At 42.2% G+C, this 24528-nt stretch overlaps 1 protein-coding gene across 7 annotated transcripts in view; it reads left to right on the top strand.

The window, feature by feature from the left end:
• caska (calcium/calmodulin-dependent serine protein kinase a) overlaps positions 1 to 24528 on the top strand; it is a 211220-nt gene that overhangs the window by 107358 nt on the left and 79334 nt on the right. For 4 of the 7 annotated variants that reach the window (XM_078409215.1, XM_078409214.1, XM_078409211.1 and 1 more), the window contains exons 11-12: positions 12499 to 12537; positions 24047 to 24168. In XM_078409215.1, the coding sequence (XP_078265341.1) occupies positions 12499 to 12537; positions 24047 to 24168 (161 nt within the window). The remainder of the gene's footprint in view (positions 1 to 12498; positions 12538 to 24046; positions 24169 to 24528) is intronic. The other 3 variants (XM_078409216.1, XM_078409217.1, XM_078409212.1) reach the window with 1 other exon arrangement.

Below are 24528 nucleotides of genomic sequence, written 5' to 3'. Positions count from 1 at the left end.
TTTTATTACGCCATGATTCCTAACTTGATGCAGAGATCTGTTCAGCATGGTCACTGGAAGAAGGTACTTTCCTTTTTTAAACATACTAGACCAAGTGGACCCGTTGGGCCCATTCCTCGTAGAGGAGGAACAGGGAAGGGGAGAGGGTGTCATCACTGAGTGAGCCTTGGACTCAAAGCCTCTCCTGTATTGGTGTAGCACCCTCAACCCCCCCCCCCACTCAATCCCCCCCTCCTCCCCCCACTGACTCACTCCATCCCCCTACCCTACCCCCACTTGTCCCTCCCCTGCCCCCACTCCTCTAGCCCTGCCTCCACCCCCATTCCCCCCTCCCCACCCCTATTTCCCCCTCTCCTGACCCCCACCCCCACTCTCCCCTCCTCCCCACCCACTCTCTCCTGCCCCCCACTGTCCCCCTTCCCCCCCACTGTTCCCCCACCCCCACTGCCCCCTCCTCCCCCCACCCCACTCTCCCCGACCCCCTTCCCACTCTCCCCCTCCTCCCCACTCTTCCCCTCCTCCCCACTCTCCCACTCCCACTCTCCCCCCACCCTCCCCTCCACCCACTCTGCTGCCACACCCACTCCCCTCCGAGGAGCCATTGGCTGCGAAAGGCACAACCAGTGCCCTGCGTTCAACGCAGACTGCCGACGTGCGAGTCTCTGCCGGGGCGGGGCCGGGTGAGGGGAGAGGGGATGACTGAGCGCGGGCGACGGCGCTGCCGGCGGCCATCTTGTTTTGGCAAGTGAGGGGCAAATGAAGTCATACGTGGAGCATTGTGACGTCATACGCTGAGGAGTTTCAGGAATGGGTTAGAAAGTGATTTTGTAAACTTTAAAATGTCTGTAGCTTTAAAAATGTAGCTTCAATTTGAATGAGAGTTGTTAGAGATTATGCGCAGGATAATGGTGAGTAACGTGGTCCAAAAATTGTGGTGCGATGGTGTACAGTTTTGGCTGTGCGAACCACCAAAGTTATGGTGTGCACAAACACACATACACACGTACAGAGAGTTTTAGTAATATAATATAAATTATATAGATAGATAGATAAATATCATACTTTCAGGCTGCAACTTTCGGGTAAAGTAGAAACATAGAAAATAAGTGCAGGAGTAGGCCATTCGACCCTTCGAGCCAGCACCGCCATTCACTATGATCATGGCTGATCATCCAAAATCAATATCCCGTTCCTGCTTTTTCCCCATATCCCTTGATTCCTGGCCCTGGGAGCTAAATCTAACTCTCTTGAAAATATCCAGTGAATTGGCTTCCCTGTCTTCTGTGGCAGAGAATTCCATAGATTCCCAACTCACTGGGTGAAAAAGTTTTTCCTCATCTTAGTCCTAAATGGCCTACCCCTTATTCTTAAACTGTGACCCCTGGTTCTGGACTTCCCCAACATCGGGAACATTTTTTCTGCATCTAGCCTTTCCAATCCCTTAAGAATTTTATATGTTTCTATAAGATCCCCTCTCATCCTTCTAAATTCCAGTGAGTACAAGCCCAGTCAATCCATTCTTTCATCATATGTCAGTCCCGCCATCCCGGGAATTGACCTGGTGAGCCTACGCTGCACTCCCTCAATAGCAAGAATGGCCTTCCTCAAATTAGCAGACCGAAACTGCACAGAATACTCCAGGTGTGGTCTCACCAGGGTCTTGCACAATTGCAGTTGGACCTCTTTGCTCCTGTACTCAAATCCACTTGCAATGAAGGCCAACATGCCATTTGCTTTCTTCACTGCCTGCTGCACCTCCAAGCTTGCTTTCAGTGACTGATGTACAAGGGCACCCAGGTCTCGTTACACCTCCCATTTTCCTAATCTGACACCATTCAGGTAATAATCTGCCTTCTTGTTCTTGCCACCAGTGGATAATGTAACATTTATCCACATCAACCTCAGCACTTGGGAGTCTCTTGCTCTGGACCGTCCAACCTGGCGTAGCAAGCTCACCACTGGAGCCCGTGCAGTAGAGAACAGACGCACTGCAGAGGCCCAGAGGAAACGCACCGCGCGCAAGGCCCGGGCTACCTCCACTTCCACTGCAGCAGCCATCCACTTGTGTCCTACGTGTGGGCGTGCCTTCCTGGCCCGGATTGGCCTCACCAATCATTTCCGGACCCACAGTCACCAATCCTCCAACTGAAAGTGAAATCATGGTCATCTTCGAACCCGAAGGACGAACAACAACAACATCCACATTATACTGCATCTGCCATGCATCTGCCCACTCATCCAAGTAACCCTGCAGCCTCATAGCATCCTCCTCGCAGCTCACACTGCCACCCAGCTTTGTGTCATCCGCAACTTGGAGATGTTACCTTTAATTTCCACGTCTAAATCGTTAATATATATTGTAAATAACTGGGGTCCCAGCACTGAGCCTTGCGGCACCCCACTTGTCACAGCCTGCCATTCTGAAAAGGACCAGTGAATTCCTACTCTTTGCTTCCTGTCTGCCAACCAGTTCTCTATCCATGTCAGTACCTTACCCCCTAATACCATGTACTCTAACTTTGCACACTAATCTCTTGTGTGGGACCTTATCAAAGGCTTTTTGAAAGTCAAGATACATTGGCTCACCTTTAACCATTCTACTTGTTACGTCCTCAAAAATTCCAGAAGATGTCAAGCTTGATTTCCTTTTCATAAATCCATGCTGACTTTGACCAATCCTGTCAATGCTTTCCAAATGCACTGCTATTACATCTTTAATAATCAACTCATGCATCTTCCCCACTACCCATGTAAAGCTAACTGGTCTATAATTCCCCGCTTTCTCTCTCCTTTCTTAAAAAGTGGGGTGTAGATTAGTGTAATGGTGTCACTCATGTTATGTGTCATGCTTTTGTAGTTACGCCCCTTTAGCTTTGGAGTGACCACTGCTTGTGTGATTCGGGTTAGTGCAAGTGGAACGTGCAGGCGTGAGGTCGTGCTTGCTATGTAGTTAATAAAGTCTTTGGAACATTATCCAGGTGTAAGACTTCTGTTATTATACAGTCAACACAACATGGTGATGTCAGAAGTGGCATGGCAAACAATACCTGGTGCTCGTGGATTCTTATTCAGGATGGCTCAACATTGATTTTCTCAGCAGCCCCACTTCCAGCGGAGTGATTTCGAAGTTATCTCGCCACTTTTCAGTCCATGGATCCCCGGTCAAACTGCTAACTGACAACGGCAGTCAATTCACCAGCCATCAATTCAGGGAGTTCGCTAGACACTGGAATTTTCACCACATCACCAGCAGCCCGGAATATCCCCAGTCTAACGGGCTGGCTGAACGGGCTGTTAAAAGTGCTAAACAGCTCATGGAACGTCCGTACAGAGCAAAATTGGACATATTCCTGGATCTGCTTAACTTGCGCAACATCTCCCGTGACCCCATCTTGGGTTCACCCGCTCAATGTTTATTGTCAAGGCAAACCCGTGCCACAGTGCCTGTAGCCAATCAGGCTTTAGTCCCACAAGTAGTTAACAGAAGTCTTACACCTGGATAATGTTCCAAAGACTTTATTAACTACATAGCAAGCACGACCTCACGCCTGCACGTTCCACTTACACAAACCCGAATCACACAAGCAGTGGTCACTCCAAAGCTAAAGGGGCGTAACTACAAAAGCATGGCACATAACATGAGTGACACCATTACACTAATCTGCATGGGGTTACATTGGCTTCCAGTCCACAGGAACTGATCCAGAGTTTATAGAACATTGGAAAATTATTACCAATGAATCCACGATTTCTTGGACTACCTCCTTGAATACTCTGGGATGCAGACCATCAGGCCCTGGAGATTTATCTGCATTCAGTCCCAACAGTTTACCTAACATCATTTCCTGACTAATGTGGATTCCCTTCAGTTCCTCCCACTAGATCCTCCGTCCCCTAATATTTCTGGGAGATTGTTTGTGTCTTCCTTAGTGAAGACAGAACCAAAGTACTTGTTTAACTGGTCTGCCATTTCCTTGTTTCTCATAATAAATTCACCTGTTTCTGACTGTAAGGGACCTACATTTGTCTTCACTAATCTTTTCCTCTTCACATATCTAAAGAAGCTTTTACAGTCAGATTTTATATTCCCTGCATAATTTCTTTCATGCTCTATTTCCCCTCTTAATTAACCCTTCTGTTGAATTCTAAATTTCTCCTACTCCTCCGGTTTGCTGCTTCCTCTGGCCAATTTATATGCCTCTTCCATGGATTTAACACTCCCTAATTTCCCTCGTTTGCCACGGTTAAGCCTCCTTCCCCATTTTATTTTTATGCCAGACAGGGATGAACAATTGTAATTCATCCATACGATCTTGAAATCTTTGCCATTGCATCTCCATCGTCAACCCTTTAAGTATCATTTGCCAGTCTGTTCTAGCCAATTCCAGTCTCATACCATCAAAGTCTCCTTTCTTTAAGTTCAGCACCCGCGTCTCTGAATTAACCGTGGCACTCTCCATTTTAATGCAGAATTCCATCATATTATGGTCACTGTTGCCCAAGGGGCTTTGCACATCAAGTTTGCTAACTAATCCTTCCTCATTACACGATACCCGGTCTAGGATGGCCTGCCTGCTAGTTGGTTCCTCTACATGTTGGCTTAGAAAACCATCCCATATACATTCCAGGAAATCCTCCTCCTCAACAATTTTGGTTCACCCAATCTAAATGTAGATTAGTCACCCATGATAACTGCTGTACCTTTGCTATACGCATCCCTAATTTCCTGTTTGATGCTATCCCCAAACTCCCTACTGCTGTTTGGTGGTCTGTACACAACTCCAACAAGCGTTTTCTACCCATGACTATTTCGCAGTTCTACCCATACAGATTCTACAGCATCCAAGCTAATATCTATCCTTGCTGTTGCATTAATCTCCTCTTTAACCAGCAATGGCACCTCGCCTCCTCTTCCTTTCTGTCTATCCTTCCTGAATATTGAATGCCCCTGCATATTGAGCTCCCAGCCTTGGTCACCCTGGAGCCATATCTCCGCAATCCCAACTGTATCATCTCCGTTAACAACTAACTGCACATTCAGTTCATCCATCGTATTACGAAAGCTCATCGCGTTGAGGCACAAAGCTTTCAGGTTGGTTTTTTTTCTCTTCCTTTTACCTTTTGCTTCTGCCCAAATTTTATGGTCCTATGTCTCCCTGCATTGGCTCCCATCCCCCTGCCCTATTAGTTTAAACGTGACCTTTCCTACACTCTCTTTCTCGTTAACTGCATACATACGCTTCCAAGTTGTTGACCCCACCCCTGCACTGTTTAGTTTAAACCTACCTCTGTTCAAAGTCTCATCCATTGGGCCAACATCCCTTATTCTCCAATGAAGTGTTAAATAGCATAGCACTTTATACTCCAGGTTTCTATTGTGAGACCTTTTGACATGAATGGAATTGAAATGTCAGCTTGGGATCAGAAGACATCAAAGTTACAAACAGTCTAGTTGAGCATAAGACATAAGAACAGAATTAGGCCATTTGTCCCATCAAGTCTCCTTTTAATTATGGCTGATCTATTTTTCCCTCACAACCCCATTCTCCTGCCTTCTCCCGCAACCTTCCTAATCAAGAACCTATCAATCTCTGCTTTTAAAATACCCAACGTCTTGGCATCCTGAGCCATCTGTGACAATGAATTCTGCAGATTCACCAATCTCTGGCTAATGAAATTCCTCCTAGTCGCCATTCTCAAGGTATGTCCTTTTATTCTGAGGCCATGCCCTCTGTTTTTAGAGATTCTAGTAAGTGGAAATTTATGGAGAATGGTATTGAAGTGATGGCCACTGTACAATGTTTATTGCATAGACTGAAGGTTTTAATTTTTCCAGAATTTAACTAATGGAAATTGAAGGATGAAAATTGGCAAGAAGTTTGCTACACAAACAAATTTGGAGAAATTGTGGTGAAACAAAGACAAGTATAATGAGTGAACACTTGGGATGTGATGCGTGTAATGTTGCATTTATGCGTGTAATTCTGACTAGGGCTCAGATGCTCTCGAAGGAAGAGAAGAATACCTATATTTTGGATACTCGGTGTTAATGCTGGGTGTCATAAGGAATAGGAGTAGAATTAGGCTATTCGGCCCATCAAGTCTAATCCGTCATTCAATCATGACTGATCTATCTCTCCCTCCTAACCCCATTCTCATGATTTCTCCCCATCACCTCTGACACCTGCACTAATCAAAAATCTATATCTCTGCCTTAAAAATATCCACTGACATGCCCCCTACAGCCTTCTGTGGCAAACAATTCCACAGATTCACCACCCTCCGACTAAAGAAAAATATCCTCATCTCCTTCCTAAAAGAACGTCCTTTAATTCTGAGGCTATGATCTCTAGTCCTAGACTCTCCCACCATTGGAAACATCTTCTCCACATCCACTATCCAAGCCTTTCACTATTCTGTATGTTTCAATGAGGTCCCCTCTCATTCTTCTAAACTCCAGCGAGTACAGGCCCAGTGCCAACATATGTTCATCATAGGTTAACCTACTCATTCCTGGGATCATTCTTGCAAAACCTCCTGCGGACCCTCTCCAGAGCCAGCACCTCCTTCCTCAGATATGGTGCCCAAAATTGCTCACAATATTCCAAGTGCGGCCTTACCAGCGCCTTATAGAGCCTCAACATTACATCCCTGTTTTTGTATACAAGCCCTCTTGAAATAAATGCTGAGATTGCGTTTGCTTTCTTTTCTACCGATTCGATTTGCACGGTAGCGCAGCGGTAGAGTTGCTGCTTTACAGCGAATGCAGCGCCGTCGACTCAGGTTCGATCCTGACTATGGGTGCTGCACTGTAAGGAGTTTGTACGTTCTCCCCGTGACCTGCGTGGGTTTTCTCCGAGATCTTCGGTTTCCTCCCACACTCCAAAGACTTACGGGTATGTAGGTTAATTGGCTGGGTAAATGTAACAATTGTCCCTAGTGGGTGTAGGATAGTGTTAATGTGCGGGGATCACTAGGCGGCACAGACTTGGTGGGCCGAAAAGGCCTGTTTCCGGCTGTATATGATATGATATGATATGATTACCTTTTTGGGAATCCTGCACCAGTACTCCCAAGTCCCTTTGCACCTCCGATTTGTCGATTCTCACCCCATTTAGAAAATAGTCTACGCCTTTATTCCTAGTACCAAAATGCATAACTCCACACTTTGCTACACTATATTCCATCTGCCACTTCTCTGCCCACTCTCCCAACCTGCCCATGTCCTTCTGCAGAGTTCCTACTTTCTCTACACTACCTGCTCCATCACCTATTTTCGTATCATCTGCAAACTTTGCCACAAATCCTTCAATCCCCTCATCCACATCATTAATATGCAACGTGAAGAGTACCGCGGCCCCAGCACCGACCCTCGCGGAACTCCACTAGTCACTGAGTCTTGTGTTTTGGAGTGGATGTGATTTTTCACTCCGTTGGTAGGTATTCGTTGAGGCCAAGGGAATGAATGGCAGGTAGGAATACAGAGATGAAATAACAATCAGATCAGCCATGATATTAAATAGCAAGTCAAGTGGTCTGGTCCACTCTTGCTCCAAATTCATAGTTTGGCATCCTGAAAGTTATCATTTATCCTAGAATTCGCTTCTATATTCAGCCAATCATTTATATCTATTGGTATATTCACCCCAATCCCATAGGTTGTAAGTGGAATATAATTGAATGCCTTCTGGAAATCTAAACAGTTTTCACTGGTTCCCCTTCATCCAATCTTTTTACAATTTTAATCAATTCAGCAAATGCTATTTCCCTTTCAATTACACTACCTTGACAAAGCTTGATTATTGAATGTCCTACTTATACTTCCTTGCATCATTTCCCCAATGACAGTTGCCAAACCAACTGCTTTCTGTTTCCCAGCTTTCCTGATTAGGGTGGTTACATTTGTGGTTTTCTAAACCGTGAGGACCAGAATCTAGGGGATTTTGCAAGGTCGTAACCAATGCATCCATTGTTACTATAGCCATTTAATTTAAGTGTTCAAACATAGGCCATCCGTCCTTGGGACTTATCGGCCTTTCATCTATTGGGGGGATTTTTTTAAGCCCCTGCAGCCTTTTTGGTCTGCATTTATACCACTGTTGAATGATTTTCATATCTTGTAGTGTGAAGACAAATATTTATTACTATCTGCCATTTCCTTATTTCTCATTACTAATTTCTCAGTCTCATCTTTATTTTCTTCCTTTCTATATACTTGTAGATGCTGTGCCTCATAATCTATTTTCTCTATTGTTAGTCATCCTTTGCTGCTTTCTAAAAAAATGTCCCAACTTTCTGGATGCCATCATTTTAAAAAAACATTGTATACCGTTCTTGCAGTATTAACCATTAATTAGCCAGGAATGGATCATCCTTCACTCAGGCTGTTTCTCAATAGTTTCAAATTTCCTTCCCACCTTCTCTGTTCTAAGGGGACAACCTAGCTACTCCAATTTTAACATATAATTCCTTATTCCTGTTAAATCACTTCGGCATACTCTTGACATGCACTTTGAAGTATAAATCATAACATTTTGAGTTGATTGGTTTATTATTATTATCACTTACAGAGATAAAGTGAAAAACTTTTGTTATCCAGTCAAATCATTCTATACATGAGTGCAATCAAATCATACACAAGTAAAACAGGTCATGTAAAGACAGGAAACGGTGCAGAATATAGAATTACAGCTACAATGATAGCACAGATAAATAAAGAGTGCGAGGGCTACAACGAGGTAGATTTGACCTACTTCCTTAGTTTATGAGGGGTCCATTTAAGAATCTGATATTAGTGGGGAAGGTGGTGTTCTTGAAGCTTTTGTACCTTCTGCTCTATGGGCAAGGGGAGAAGAGAGTGTGACTGGGCTCCATGATTATGTTGGCTGTATTCCCATGGTAGTGTGAAGTGTAGATGGAGTTGATGGTGACAGGGAGGGGGTGGGGAAGATGATGGTTTGGGCTATATCTGCAACACTGTGCAATTTCTTGTGGACTTGGGCTGGGCAGTTGCCAAACCAAACTGGGATGCATTCCAATAAGGATGCTTTCGATGGTAAATCAGTAGAGATTGGTAAGAGTCAGTAGGGATATACAGAATTTTCTTCATTGTTTGAGGAAATAGTGGCATGATGTGCTTCCTTGGCAGTAGTGTCGATGTGGTTAGACTAGGACATATTATTAGTGATATATAAGACTAGGAACACAAAGCTTTTGACCATATCCACTTCAGCACCATTGGTACAGACTGGGGCATATACTGTACCCCACTTCCTGAGGTCGATGACCAGTTCCTTCATCTTGCTGACTTTGACGGAGAAATTGTTGTCTTGATGCTATGTCACTAACATTTCTATCTCCTTCCTGTACCCCATCTGTTCATAGTTTGAGATTCAACTCATGACTTTGCTGTCATCTACAAACCTATAAATGGAGTTAAAATAGAAAGTAGCCGCACAGTCATAATTGTATCAAGCGTACAGTAATGTCCTTGTGAGAATTATTGTGAAGGAAGTCTTGTTGCCTATCCTTACTGAGTACGTTCCATGGGTCATGAAGTTGAGGATCCAGATACAGGGGAGTGTCCAAGCCCCAGGAGTTTTGAGATAAGTTTGGTTGGAATTACGGTGATGAAGGTGGACCTCTTGTCAATAAATAGCATTTAACTCTGCATCAGTTTTTTTCAGTCCAGCACCTGTGATTAACTTGCATCTTATAGATTCCAATGCAGAAAGTTTATTTTGCTGTCTTGAAGTCGACCCAGCATCTTGGTCAGTGTAGCATCCAGTAGGGCAATGAAGAAACTCTAGCCCCGAAAACTTAGAGAGCTGACAAAGCACCTCCTGGACTTGGATGCAACAAAACATTGGTAAATGTCTCTGATATTCAAAGATGTCAAAAAAACGATTGAAAATAATTTAAATGAAACATGTTTTAAAATGACTCGCTAAAAGCACATCATGCCAAACAATAAACTAATCTGGAGTAATTAAAGAGTTTACCCTCATCCATGTCCGTTTTCATCCATGTTCCTTCAACTCCCTTTAAAAACAATAGGATCATGGAACCCATACCATGTCTAACCCAGCACAAGATCCAAGAGGCTTCTTTGCAGGAGCAATGCAGGAGAGTATGGATCCCCATCAATGCAGGAGAGTATGGATCCCCATCAATGGTGTTCTGAATCTAAGAATAAGTTTGGGATTTCCTTGTTTGACAACATATTTACCAACAAGGTCTGGGTCAACATCCCAGCTACCTTGAGAATAATCACCTTATTTTTGAAAAAAATCTGTTTCATTTTTCTTAAAGTCAAGGATCTTTCATTTATTTTAACAGTTTTTTAACAATTTAAGGTAAAATTTATTTCTTAAATATATAGATTTATTATGATAATCAATTTTTTTCTGGCTGCCCATTTCGCTATTCTATTTCCATCTGAACTTCTCAGAAGTTTTTTTCTAGTTTTTTTGTCTTCACACTTTGAAGTTATGCCCAAGTCTATGTCACCAATATATACCAAACTGTGGGAGTAAAGGATGAGCAAAGATTGATATGAAATTAGCTAACACGTTAGCAAGTGAATCAAGATGAAAGATAATAAATGTTTATCCACACAATTTCATTTGGAGATAAGGGAATGATAAAGGCATTTCACCAAGGATAGGAGTATTACAATGAACAATGGGCCAAAGATTAAATATTTGTCAATGTTTTATTTTGGAGAGTATTTCCCAGAAATGGACAGTGGTAGTCAGAATATGGGTGGAGCTTTGTGATAGTGATCACATGAATGGAAGATAGACACAAAAGCTGGAGTAACTCAGCCGGGACAGGCAGCATCTCTGGAGAGAAGGAATGGGTGACTTTCGGGTCGAGACCCTTCTTCAGAGGAATGGGTTGATTATGAGATATGGAAACATCAACAGGATATCTTTGTGTGGATAAATAGGAAATAATTTATTTCACAGAGAAAAGAGATTTAAAACGAAGGTTGAAAATATTGAAATTCACTTGTTGAAAAACCTCGAGGAGAAATACCTCAATAAGAAGCCTGTGCAGGGAGTGGGCAATAAGGATTTTAAAAGTGAAGTTGGTGATGTTCTTTTTTAAATAGCATTGTTGATAGAATAAGGACAGTACCAGAAAAAAATGATATGGACTGAAGAATACCATCATTATATGGTTGGAGCAGATGATAGCCAATAGAGAATCTTCAAAATAGGACACTCAGTATCTAGCCATATACTTGGATCTCAATTCAATTATCCAACAATTCTTCAGGCTGAAGAAGGGTCTCGACCCATCCCTTCTCTCCAGAGATGCTGCCTGTCCCGCTGAGTTACTCCAGCATTTTGTTTCTACGTTCAATTATCCAATAATTTGGTTGGTGATGGCAAGGACTTGTTGAAAACAGATATTCTAGAGACAATAACGGCAAATGTTTGAGATTATTGATTTATTGTCAGAATGAAAAAGGATATTATGTGGGGGATGAGAAGGAAGCTGACAAGATCACCCTTGTGGAATGTTGTTAAGGTTAGAATATCATTCCATCAGGATTTCTGCTGTTAAAAAAGGCTTTGGTATGCCCACCAAGGAGGACCTGAACAATGAGCTCAATCAAGGACATTGATTGGTTGGAGTTGGAATTGGAAGATGCTGGGTAGTTTGGAGATCAAAAACTGTGTTATGACTAACTAAGTGCAGGATGCATGAGCAAAAGAACAAGAGTGAGAGAAAACAATTGAAATAATGGTCTTGGGTGCAGAGGGCAGTTATATATGTAAACAAATTCATTTTATGTGGGTGTAGCAAATATGGTTTTCCCTAATAAAGAGAGGTCCATTTCTCTTATGGCCAGGGTTTTGTAATAGATGAATCAAAATTTGATGTTCTTGTTATTTTAATAGACAACACTCAAAAATATAGATTAAGCAGGACTGAGAAATGGCAAATAACACACTTAACTGTATTTTAGTTGTTTCCATAAATCTTTATAAATGGTAGCATAAGAACAGATTTGTTTCATTATATTTACATTATTAGTATTAACAGACTAAACTAAGCATTCGAGATGCATTAAAAAATGCCTACTAAAAAATGGGAAGAATCAAACAATGCAATTTTGTTCATTCCTTTTGCAAAAGAAGCTTGCTGCATCCGATAATTGATTTGGATATTCCTAGTATTTGATGATAAAACTGCAAAGTTGACTAACTTGCATTAAAACTTGGGAAATGATCAAATATAAAACATTAAAATAATAGTATAGTCACAGTTGATCGAGATGCACACCCATGCTAATGAATGTTATACGTGATTTGTGGAAGGTGAGGCTTAAGTAGCTGAACGGAAGTAAGATTTCTGAGCATTCATAAAATGTAAAAACCATCTGTTGATGTGAACCATCTGTTTCCATTAATTCCTCTGTGTCAAATGTGATAAATGGTTCATAAAAGTACCAAATTCAACCTAATCAGAGGATTTTTTTTGTAGGGATGAAAGTGATTTTAATGAATCCACATGTGTCGAGAAGTAAGTGATAAAGCATGAATAATAGAATTTTCCCTGCTGTTAACTAATTTTGTTAGTTACTTGCATGGTGCAAGAAACTTTTTCCAAATGTTTTTGAGCATTTGTCCAGGAAACATTTTCATTAAAATAAAACATCCATTTCGTTGATCTCCTTGCTGACGTGGTCAAAGAATTCAGGACAAAGCTGGATCTGTTAGCTGGCAAGATAAAAAGTCTTCAATGAAGTAATAGTTTCTAAATGGAAGAGAGCAGATTAGTACATTCCAATCAACAGGAATGGTTTGCCCCTTGTATAGTGTTTTTGCAAGCAAAAATTAAATATCTAAGACAAATAGTTAAAGGCCTACAATAAAATGAATACCAGCATTAATGTGGTAGCTATGAGGGATTTGTTGAGTGGACTTGCAGAAGAGATGTGTCACAGAGTAGGAGGATTAATGATGGGTTTCTAGAGAATAGGTTTGAAAGAGCCAAATGCTCCAGTGCTATAACAAAAAGGGCACTGTCTAGAAAGTCAAAGTTAGAAGTTTTTTTTAATTTGCTTTGGGTGCAATGATAGTGACAGAATTAGAAGGTTACAAGGCCTTTGAAGTTGTTTAAATGAGGAATTGTATTTTGAAATTGATGTGCAGAGAGCCTGTGAAGTTAATTTCATCTAGCAACATGAGAGAAACAGGACTAGGTGGAAAAAAGATAGGGGGATTGTGGATCTAAACAAAATACTATGAATACTGGAAATCTGAAGTAATACAAAATGTACTCAATGAGTCAGGCTGCATATTTGCAGAGAAAAACAGTTAATATATCAGGTTCATGACCTTTCTGCAGGACCAGCAAACGTTTTTAAGAGGCAAGGAAATTGGTTGAAGAGGGTGGAGTATGTATAAAGGTGTTATGATAGAATGGATGTCAGGAGAGAATGATTAAAAGGTCAATGGAGCAGGATGAAAGAGGGTGGTAAAGACATTAGTGAATAGCTGTAGCCTGGATGGGCATTTAATAATTCCCTGAGAGTACCAGGGGAGATGAAAAGAGAGTTGAAAGCAGAAATACTGAAAGTGGAGAATAAAGAACAAAGATCAAATTGGCAGTGAGTTGGAGAAGTGACGTGCAAGTAGAATCTCGGGATCACACTTGAAGAGTGCGTTGAGGTGATCAGCAAAGCAGTCACCCAATCTGCACTTGGTTTCCCCTTGGTAGGGGAGACAACATTATGACTAAACAAAATTTGAAGTGTAAATAAATCCCTATTTGACTTGCAAAGCTCTAGCCCATGTATATAGAAAGAAACTGCTCCCATTTGTAGAGGGATTCAAAACTGGAAGACATAAAATGAAAATAATATGAAAAAGAACAAAAAGTGACATACTGTATACTCTTTGTGCAGGTGGTTAAGATCTAATTCACTGCTGGTCAAAGAGATTAATGAAGGTTGATTATATCATGACATTCAAAAAGGAACTGAATAAATACTTGAAAGGGAAACATTTACAAGGCTAGTGGGAGAGGAAATTGTTATCTTGTGGAATAACAAAAGTTATTCTTGTGTGGAATCAGCATGGAGTGTACTCAAGATCGTTGTGGGAATCAATGGGCTCGCATAATCTCATTACTAACCTATCCACTGAAATTAAAGTAAGAATGCTGGGAAAAAGAATTGAAGATTAGGGTGATGTAGGTTTGGACAAGTTAATGTCTATATTGTATAGCATAGAGTTTAGATGACTGATCAGCCATGATCATATTGAATGGTGGTGCAGGCTCGAAGGGCTGAATGGCCTACTCCTGCACCTATTTTCTATGTTTCTATGATGAAAAAGAGTATTGCACGTAAAAAAGCACAATTTTTAGCGATATTGAGCGAACACCTGCCAACATTCTTATAGTATTTGCTCAGTGACTGGGTTTTTCCACTAGAAATACTTAACAACCAGCTATTGAAAGTGCATGATTCCCTTGTATTTGTATCTCAATCAGTCAAGATTGATGTGCTATTACTGAGTAGTGCAGAGAATGAACCAGCAAATGTCAACAACCTGGCTCTTATTTGCTCCCAGTTTCTCCCACTTTCTTGTAACTAAAAAACCCTCGTGATTGGAATTGCTCTAGGAAATTTCTTCCTCTCAGTGACTTTCACATTAAACTGTGGTGGTCAAATCTAGGCCCAATATTCGAGTTACTGCTTAACTAGAATTTTATAAAGGTTCAGTGTGATTTCCTGCTATTCTACTGTTATGAAGCCCATGATCCCAAAAGCTTAGCTAACTGCTCTCGCAATATCTCACCACCTTAAATTTTATAGACAGGTTTCCAGGCCCTTCTGTTCCGGCAGACTCTTTAGAATGGTGCTATAAAGTCAATATTGCCTCGTATGTCTTTGCATTAAATTCTATTCACTGCATCACTTTTCTATTGTAATTGTTTTTTATTAACTTCACTATGTGTCACATACTCCAAAAATTGAAATTATTAGCAAGTTATAACATTTTGCTCTATTCCTTTATCCCAGTCATTCAAAAAATACAATGCTCCTAGCACTGACTCTTTGCGAAGCTAAAATCTTCTAGTCTAAACAAAACCCTGTGCTACAACTTGTTGCTTGCAATCCTTAAGCCAATTAGATTAAACAAACAAAAATTACTGAAAGCACAACAAAGTAGATAATATCTGTTTCTCTTTCCTCTGATGTTGTTTGATCTGCCAAGTGTTTATAGTATATTACTGTTTTTATTTCAGATTTCTAGTGTCTGCAATTTAAATGTTTGATTCAAGTTGACACCGCCTATCACATGAGCTTTTAAAAAGTGGAGGGAATGGACAGATGACGTTCCGAGCCAGGACCCCTCAGACCTGAAGGAAGGCACAAACCCAAAACGTCATCTGTCCATGCCTTCCTCTGATGCTTCCTGACCTGCCAAGCTCCTCCAGCACTGTACTTTGCTCAATATTCCTATATTCGCCATTTTTGGTGGCCCATTTCATTCCCCGGCACTGTATCCGGCAAAATCTTCCAAATTTGGTTGAGAAGAAAAAGCCACTTAATGCATTGTCAAGCCAGGTAATAAAAGATTAACACTAAAAGAGATGAAAGGGACAAGATAATTTTCCTTTTCGCTTGATTAAATGAGTCTCCATACATATTAAAGTTCACGTTAACCATCCGGCAATGTTTAACCTACAAACCTGTGCGTCTTTGGAGTGTGGAAGGTAACCGGAGTACCCGGAGAAAACCCACACAGGTCATGGGACAAACATACAAACTACATACAGACAGCACCTGTAGTTAGGATCGAACCTGGGTCGCTGGCACTGTGCGACAGCAACTCCACTGCTGCACCACCATGCCGCCCCGAAGTTGATCCATGGAAATTAATCTTTAAGCCATTCTCTCAGAATTGCCGTCCATGGGGATATGGGGAGAAGTTGGGCACAGGTTACTGATTGTGGATGATCAGCCATGATCACAATGAATGGCGGTGCTGGCTTGAAGGGCCGAATGGCCTCCTCCTGCACCTATTTTCTATGTTTCTATGAATGGTCGATTCAGAAGAGTGGGTGATCTAGTGGTGTATCATTGGAGCAGAAATGTTCTGAGAGTTATCCAGCCCCCATAAAGCTACACTATTATCATATCATATCATATCATATCAAATCATATATATACAGTTGGAAACAGGCCTTTTCGGCCCTCCAAGTCCGTGCCGCCCAGCGATCCCTGTACATTAACACTATCCTACACCCACTAGGGACAATTTTTTACATTTACCCAGCCAATTAACCTACATACCTGTACGTCTTTGGAGTGTGGGAGGAAACCGAAGATCTCGGAGAAAACCCACGCAGGTCACGGGGAGAACGTACAAACTCCTTACAGTGCAGCACCCGTAGTCAGGATCGAATCTGAGTCTCCGGCGTTGCATTCGCTGTAAAACAAATTATCTGCCCATTACCACCTGCTGCTCTCCCACACCTAATGTAATAAATACAGCTCCACTTTGAACATCATCTGGAAAGAAATGCTGGGTGACACAAGGGTTGGCATATACACTGAACTGCCTCAGTATTCATCATCAAAACTGGTTGAGTAGTGCCGCAACTGACTGAGTCCTGATAGAGATGTGTTCTAAGCTGGTAGACACAAAATGCTGGGGTAACTCAGCGGGTCAGACAGCATCTCAGGAGAGAAGGAATGGGTTCTAGGCTGGGTCTATGACAAGTGTGGGAGAATCAGGTCGCAGTCCTTATGAAAGCAAGTTCCACCTTCACTGTAGTGCAACATTGGGCAGATTCAAACCAGATCCAGCAATTCTAAAATAGATATCCAAATGAAGATATGGGCCATCAATTATGGCAGAAATGCTTGTCATCGCAAGCTTAATATCAAGCATATCCCTCGAATCAAGTGGTGCTTGCTTAGCAATAAACTGCTCAATGGTGTCCGGTTTTGGTTTCATCAGGGTACCTAGGTCTAAGCATGAAAGAAAGAGCTAAATTCCAAAGTTGAGATGAGGTGATAATGTTTTTCATAGACTTCAAGGTAGAATTGAATTACATGTAGCATTAAGTTAAAGACCATGGGAATGTTGAACAAACATTCTTTCATGGCTGGAATCATTTCTTGCACAATGGATTGTGGCTTATGTTGTTGGAGGTTAGTGATGGCAGTCGCAAGATTTACAGCAGTAATATTCTGCAGTATTGATGGTAGCTGCAAGTTGAGGGCATGGCCCGGATAAAGGGAATCTTTGATGAAAAATACCTTCCTCAGAGAGCACCTCATGTAGATGTTTTTGATGGAGGGGAGGGCTATGCCTGTGATGGACTGGGCTAAGTTCATAACTCTGCAGACTCGTGCGTTCTTGTGTGTTGGAATTGCTGAATCGGGACATGATGCAACCAGCCAGGCTACTTTCTACAGTACACCTGTAGAAGTTTGTTGAGTATTCAATGGCTTACAAAATCTCTTCAAACTCTAAGAAAGTAGAGCTCCAGGCGCACTGCCTTCATGATTACGTCTATGCGCGAGGCCCAGGACAGGTCATCTGAGATGTTAACTTTCAGGAATTTCAAGCTGTTAACTCTCTCCATTGCTGACCCACGAATGAAAACTAGCACATGGCCTCCCTACTTCCCCTTTCTGAAGCCAATGATTAGTTATTTTATTTTGTAGACATTGAGCAAGAGGTTGTTGTTACGGCACCACTCCGTCACGCATGGATCAAGATTGGGTTGATAAATGATCCCAGTACTGGGGATTGACCATTTCCAACATGACAATCTGACCATGTCCACCCTATGTTCAGACATGGGTACGTTTCCTTCGTCCTGGTTTTTTTCACTGGACTGACCATGCAATTGCTGTGGCCAGAGCTTGGATATCCTGACTGAAGCATCTCAAGTCATTAAATATGCTTTTATTACCATCTTATCAGGCAACAGGTTGATAAGATCGACAACCTTTGTGTATTTGTATGGGACAAGTTCTCACACCTGAGAGTTAGACATTATCCAGGCTAGGATATAGCCAACTTAAATAGTTCCATATCCTCCACACCAAATATGAAATCTGTTCACCACATCTGCAATGTGTTCTGTGTACAAAAAAATGTATTATAAGTTTGTCAAAGCTTCTTCAATAGTACCTGCAAAATCAGCAACATGTCACCAAGGGTAGTTGGTGATGAAAATATCTTCACTTACAAGTTTGCCTAAATTTCTCTCTTCATCACGCTTGAAAAAGATATATCACTGCTCCTGCTTCATTGCGCATTCTAAATATTTGAACCACTCAACAGCAGTGCACCTCCTTTCACATAGATTGTTAGATCTAAGAGGTTCAACATATTGAGGGTGATATGGGTGGTAAAAGCTGTTCTTACCAGACAAACTGTGTAAATGAACCAAAAACTAGAATGTCTATTTTGAAGAGCATTTTATAACACTTGGTTAATAGAGCCACTCAGTAATGCAAGGAAGAGGTTGGTGGGTTTTTTTCTTCCTAAAGTAGAAAGAGAATGGATCAGTGACTGGATTAGTACAATGGATAGCTTTGTACTTTGTACCCAACTGTAAATTGGGTGTAACAGAATATTCAATGAGCAAAACAAATGGATCCAGACAAAAAAAGACAGTGTTGGAGTAACACAGTAGGCTCGGCAGCAGCTCTGGAAGTCATGGATAGTCAAGGTTTCACTTCAGAACCCTTCTTCAGATAGTTGTTGTAATAGTGTGGGAGGGGGGTGGAGTGGTGGACAGGAAGCTGGAAGATCCACACAAATGGTCTCTATCCTTTGGTGAACGAAAGAGAAGGTTGTCTGGAGGAAGAGCACAACAGAAAATGGCTTGAAGGAATCCTCATGAGTGCCTTCTATCCAGGGTTTTCATCCTGCAGCCATAAATAGACATGGCAGTAGCTCAATACATTACTCCCTATCAATTGGACGGGGGCTGCATTGATACTGCCCCTCATCTTTTATCTTGTCAGATGTGGATAAGCCTGGCCTTTTCACTGTCATTGGTGGGGTCCCAGGAAGGATAATGTGAAGGGAGAGCCCAATTTATGAAGAAGGGCAGTGTGAAGCGGTGAAGTCGCGCTACTATGGGGCCTCGGTGGCGGTGAAGCCTCGCCGCGGCGGCTATGCTTCGCGGGTCGACCTGTGGTCGATGAGAGCGTGGAGGACCACCGTGAGGGAGGGGGAAGAACAATGGAGGACCCGGCGTGGTGGGAATGCTGTGATAGGGAAGGGAAAGAACAATGGAGGACCCAGCTTGTGGGGACCGCCATGAGGGAGGAAAGGGGAAAACAATGGACAATGGGGGGGACGACAAAGGACAATGGGGACTCGGCGTGGGGGAACTGTTGGGGAACTGTTGGGGGGGGGGGACAAAAGGAGGAGTCGGTGTGCTTTGTAACTTTGTCAGCGCCGTAGGTGGCTGCTATTTGTATACATTGTGTATGCAAGCAAAGAATCTCACTCTGCCTAGTCACATGTGACAATAAAGTATTCCTATTCCTACATGAAAGTAGGGAAAATGTATTTGTAGCTAAAACGATTACATAATGCAAACAAAAACATGTATTGATTAAATACCCACAAGTATGCAAATTTATGATTCGTTGAACTAGACCGGAAGCCTAATGGCCATCAAAAATTCCCAGTCAGTGATAGTAAAGAAAGTGAGGTAAGAAAGGAAACACCACTGGAATCAGGGGACGGAAGAGACCCTAGTGATACGAGTCCAGAAGCAGGTGATTATGATGCATGATTGAAAGTCTAAAGATGAATATGGAGGTTTCGAAGATCGTGACAAAAATCAAACCACTATGGCGCTTGTCTATATCATAATAACATAACATAACATAACATAACAACACTTTATTGTCACTCGGCACAACACCGAGCGAAATTTCAGCAGTCACACAAAATACAGCAAAAAGAAAAGAACACAGGACACCCGACCCCCAACACAAACATCCATCACAGTGACTCCAAACACCCCCTCACTGTGATGGAGGCAACAAAAACTTCCCCTCTCTTCCCCCCGCACCCACGGACAGGCAGCTCGACCCCTACCGAGGCAAACGACACGCACAGCCCCCGCAAGGGGATGGAAGGCCCCCCGGCCGAGCCGCCCCGGGCACCGAAACGTCCCGCGGCCGCACCGGGCGATGTTAAGTCCAACGGCCGAGCCGCACCGGGCACTGAAACGTCCCGCGGCCGAACAGCGCTGACGATGTTAAGTCCAGCGGCCAAGCCGCACCGGGCACTGAAACGTCCCGCGGCCACACCGGGCGATGTTAAGTCCAGCGGCCAAGCCGCACCGGGCATTGAAACGTCCCGCGGCCGAGCCGCACCGGGCACTGAAACGTCCCGCGGCCACACCGGGCACTGAAACGTCCCGTGGCCACACCGGGCGATGTTAAGTCCAGCGGCCAAGCCGTACCGGGCACTGAAACGTCCCGCGGCCACACCGGGCGATGTTAAGTCCAGCGGCCGAGCCGCACCGGGCACTGAAACGTCCCGCGGCCGAGCTGCGCCGGCAATGTTAAGGCCCGCAGCCGAGCCGCACCGGGCACTGAAACGTCCCGCAGCCGAGCTGCGCCGGCAATGTTAAGGCCCGCAGCCGAGCCGCGCCCCGGGGAAGAGACCTAATAAAATAAAGGTTTCCCCCCGCCCCACCCCACCCCCCCACCCCACCCCACACCCCCACCACACACCCCCCACACATACACAGCCAAAAACAGAAACAAAAACCATCCCAACACCGACACAAACAAAAAAAAAGAAAAAAAGACAACAGACTGCCAGAGAGCCGCAGCCGTTAGGCGCAGCCAACTCCTCGAGACTTGGTGTATCAAGTTTTAGAAAGTATGTAGTCACAATTGAGAGTGTTTCATTCATGTTTGAAATACCTTGCTATTTGTAAGATGTTTGCTTAACAATGACAGCATGACAAAATTAATTGGTTGTAAAATATTTTGTGAGACTTGGGTTATGTTGCGCTGTATTTACATAATGCTCATCTTCATTTTTGTCAGCTTATGAAAATCATAGTGACAGAAGAGACCCTTGCATGCATGTGTGGCTCGTGCCCAGTAAGCTTTGTTTTGCTGAAAGCTGGTGGATTACAAAATCGCAGAAGTGAAAGCATGAATGCTTTTGGATTTTGACTTTTCCATGAATTGTGTTTAATATAAGGATAGTGTCCGACACGGAAATTATCAAAGAATTACATTTTAGAGTGTGTTGATAATGATAGACAATAGACAATAGACAATAGGTGCAGGAGTAGGCCATTCGGCCCTTTGAGCCAGCACCGCCATTCAATGTGATCATGGCTGATCATTCTCAATCAGTACCCCGTTCCTGCTTTCTCCCCATACCCCCTGACTCCGCTATCCTTAAGAGCTCTATCTAGCTCTCTCTTGAATGTATTCAGAGAATTGGCCTCCACTGCCCTCTGAGGCAGAGAATTCCACAGATTCACAACTCTCTGACTAAAAAAGTTTTTTCTCATCTCTGTTCTAAAAGGCCGACCCCTTATTCTTAAACTGTGGCCCCTGGTTCTGGACTCCCCCAACATTGGGAACATGTTTCCTGCCTCTAACATGTCCAACCCCTTAATAATCTTATATGTTTCGATAAGATCCCCTCTCATCCTTCTAAATTCCAGTGTATACAAACCTAGTCGCTCCAGTCTTTCAACATATGACAGTCCCGCCATTCCGAGAATTAACCTAGTAAACCTACGCTGCACGCCCTCAATAGCAAGAATATCCTTCCTCAAATTTGGAGACCAAAACTGCACACAGTACTCCAGGTGCGGTCTCACTAGGGCCCTGTACAACTGCAGAAGGACCTCTTTGCTCCTATACTCAACTCCTCTTGTTATGAATGCCAACATTCCATTGGCTTTCTTCACTGCCTGCTGTACCTGCATGCTTCCTTTCAGTGACTGATGCACTAAGACACCCAGATCACGTTGTACATCCCCTTTTCCTAACTTGACACCATTCAAATAATAATCTGCCTTCCTATTCTTACCACCAAAGTGGATAACCTCACACTTATCCACATTAAACTGCATCTGCCATGCATCCGCCCACTCACACAACCTGTCCAAGTCACCCTGCAACCTCATAGCATCTTCCTCACAGTTCACACTGCCACCTAGCTAGCCACTGCCACCTAGGCCGCATGCCGCACCATAAAGTATTGATGTCCTCAAAAGATTAGAAATTATTCTCTCTTAAGAACAGCTAGAAACTCAATGAAGTGATAAGGCTTTATGCATGAAGATCTAAATGGAAGAGTGACGGGCAAAGCTTCAGGAGTTAGTTGAGAGAAGGATAAGGTGTCAGTTAGTACCTGTGATCTGCAAGCATTTAATGAGTCCAAGGTACTTAATAGGAAATTTATGTGGTATACATCAGGTACAACTCCAACTGTGCCACAATACTGTTAATAAAGTAAAAGCCTGATTAAATCCCTGCCAGTAGCTTTAAGAGATAATTAGTTTGAAAATGTGAGAAAGATCATTAGAGTACATTTTAATAGAAACCAGAAAAATTTAAAATTTAATCCTAACTAATTTATGTGCATAAGGATTAATTTGAAAACATAAACGTACTGTTAATATATTGCTATTCTTTCATTATCACTTAATCTAAATGCTGAAATTCACTTCCCAACTGCACTGTGGCCATAACTCAAGGCAGCAGTTGACTGGCACCTTGTTAAGGGAAGTTAGAAATTGGCAATAATGGCCGCTGACTTTGTCATTGACAAACACTTCCTGAAAAATAGGGGGAAAATAGCCAAATATACAGTAGTTTAGAATAAAGCTTGTTGAAACAGAATTGAGAGAGCTATGCTTTATCTGACCTGGGAATGCATAATTTCATGTGGAAAACCGTTTCACTGTTGACAACCCTTAGTTTGTCTGAAATGGGCCAATGATATCTATCACAGTCTTGCACTGACTATTTTATTTTGCTTAATTTGTTACACTTTTTGATGGTGTTTTGGTTTTAATTCCACTGTGATGGAGTTATTTTAAGGCAACTTATAGTCAACTATTAGTTGTAATTCCTGGATTTATCCCTTGATTAGACCGAATTCACAGAATTCGGTTGATACTAGGTTTGATATTGGAATTCTGGCTTTGGAGTTGAAAAGGCAACCTAAATTCTCAGAAATGCATTCAAGAATATTAATCTATTTGGTGGTTGGTTCAGTTAGATCTGAAGGATGGCCATTTGGGTGATTACATTTTCAATCATACTTCTAGAATTTTTTATAGCCTTCAAATGTGGGGAAGGAGAAGTAGCCTAGACCCTTGATGAAGATTTTAGGTAATTAAATGTTCCCATTTCCTCTTTTTGTTTTACTGCCTGTTGCTGAATCAATTTTTGCTTTATTCTTTACTCAACTTTCTAGCCAGTAAAGTGGTTTTGGTTTCCTGCTATTCCGTCCGGATTCTGTTTTACAACTGCCCATACAAAATATAAAATGTTCAAATTATTTTTTTGTAATATTGCTACTAGAACTTAATGATTTTGGAACATATGGAGAATCTAGTCAACTGAAGTTATCTACTAATCAGTAATTTTCCAGTTTATGATAACCAGCAAAGAATAGCAAGAGATAGAAGATAGAACATAACCTTCTAAAAGCATACAACTGCATATCTCTTCAATATACATTCAGCTTTTCATGTGTGCAATTGTTATTTTTTTTAATCAATTTCATCCTTCAAAATGTAGCCTTACATAATTTATTTTGAGTTTGTTTTAATTTGCCATCCAGTACCATGCCTGGAAAGTGCAAAATATATTAGTGTTTGGTAACCATTTTATCATATCACTAATTCCTTGATTCTTAGACCAAACGATCACCAGCTACGACATTTCTCTCTCACTTGCATCTTCTCTGAAATGAACAACAGAAGTGTGAACAATATCCTTCTCTTAGCATACCTCAAGAGCACAATTTGTTTGTTTCTGCAGGGGCTGTTTCACAGGTTCTGGACAGTTTGGAGGAAATCCATGCATTAACAGATTGCAGTGAAAAGGACTTGGATTTTTTACACAGTGTTTTCCAGGACCAGCATCTCCACACACTACTTGATGTGAGTTATTGTAAACATTTTGTTTAAATATGAAGCTCATTTTTTAAAATGAGGATCTATGGAGTGCTTTGAATTCACTAAATAAAATAATTTATGCGGAATGCATTTTTGAAACAATTGATGTCCCTTTAAGACAACCCAGTGGAAAAGGTTATAACGCAGTGTTTTACAGTTCTATATCTAATTTGTTGTGCTGTAAATCAGCAGTTCCACCCACCACAGCATAAATTATATAATAATTAAACTTTTAGTGTTGATTACATAAAGCCAATCATATCTTCAAATTATCCCTGCTTTATTAAAGATTTGTTCTTTATCCTTCCAGCGCACGTCTTTTTGTTATGTTAAATCTATTTTAAA

The sequence above is a fragment of the Rhinoraja longicauda genome, chromosome 12 (assembly GCF_053455715.1).
Source record: "Rhinoraja longicauda isolate Sanriku21f chromosome 12, sRhiLon1.1, whole genome shotgun sequence".
Taxonomy (NCBI): Eukaryota; Metazoa; Chordata; class Chondrichthyes; order Rajiformes; family Arhynchobatidae; genus Rhinoraja; species Rhinoraja longicauda.
This window is presented reverse-complemented; position numbering and strand designations above follow the sequence as displayed.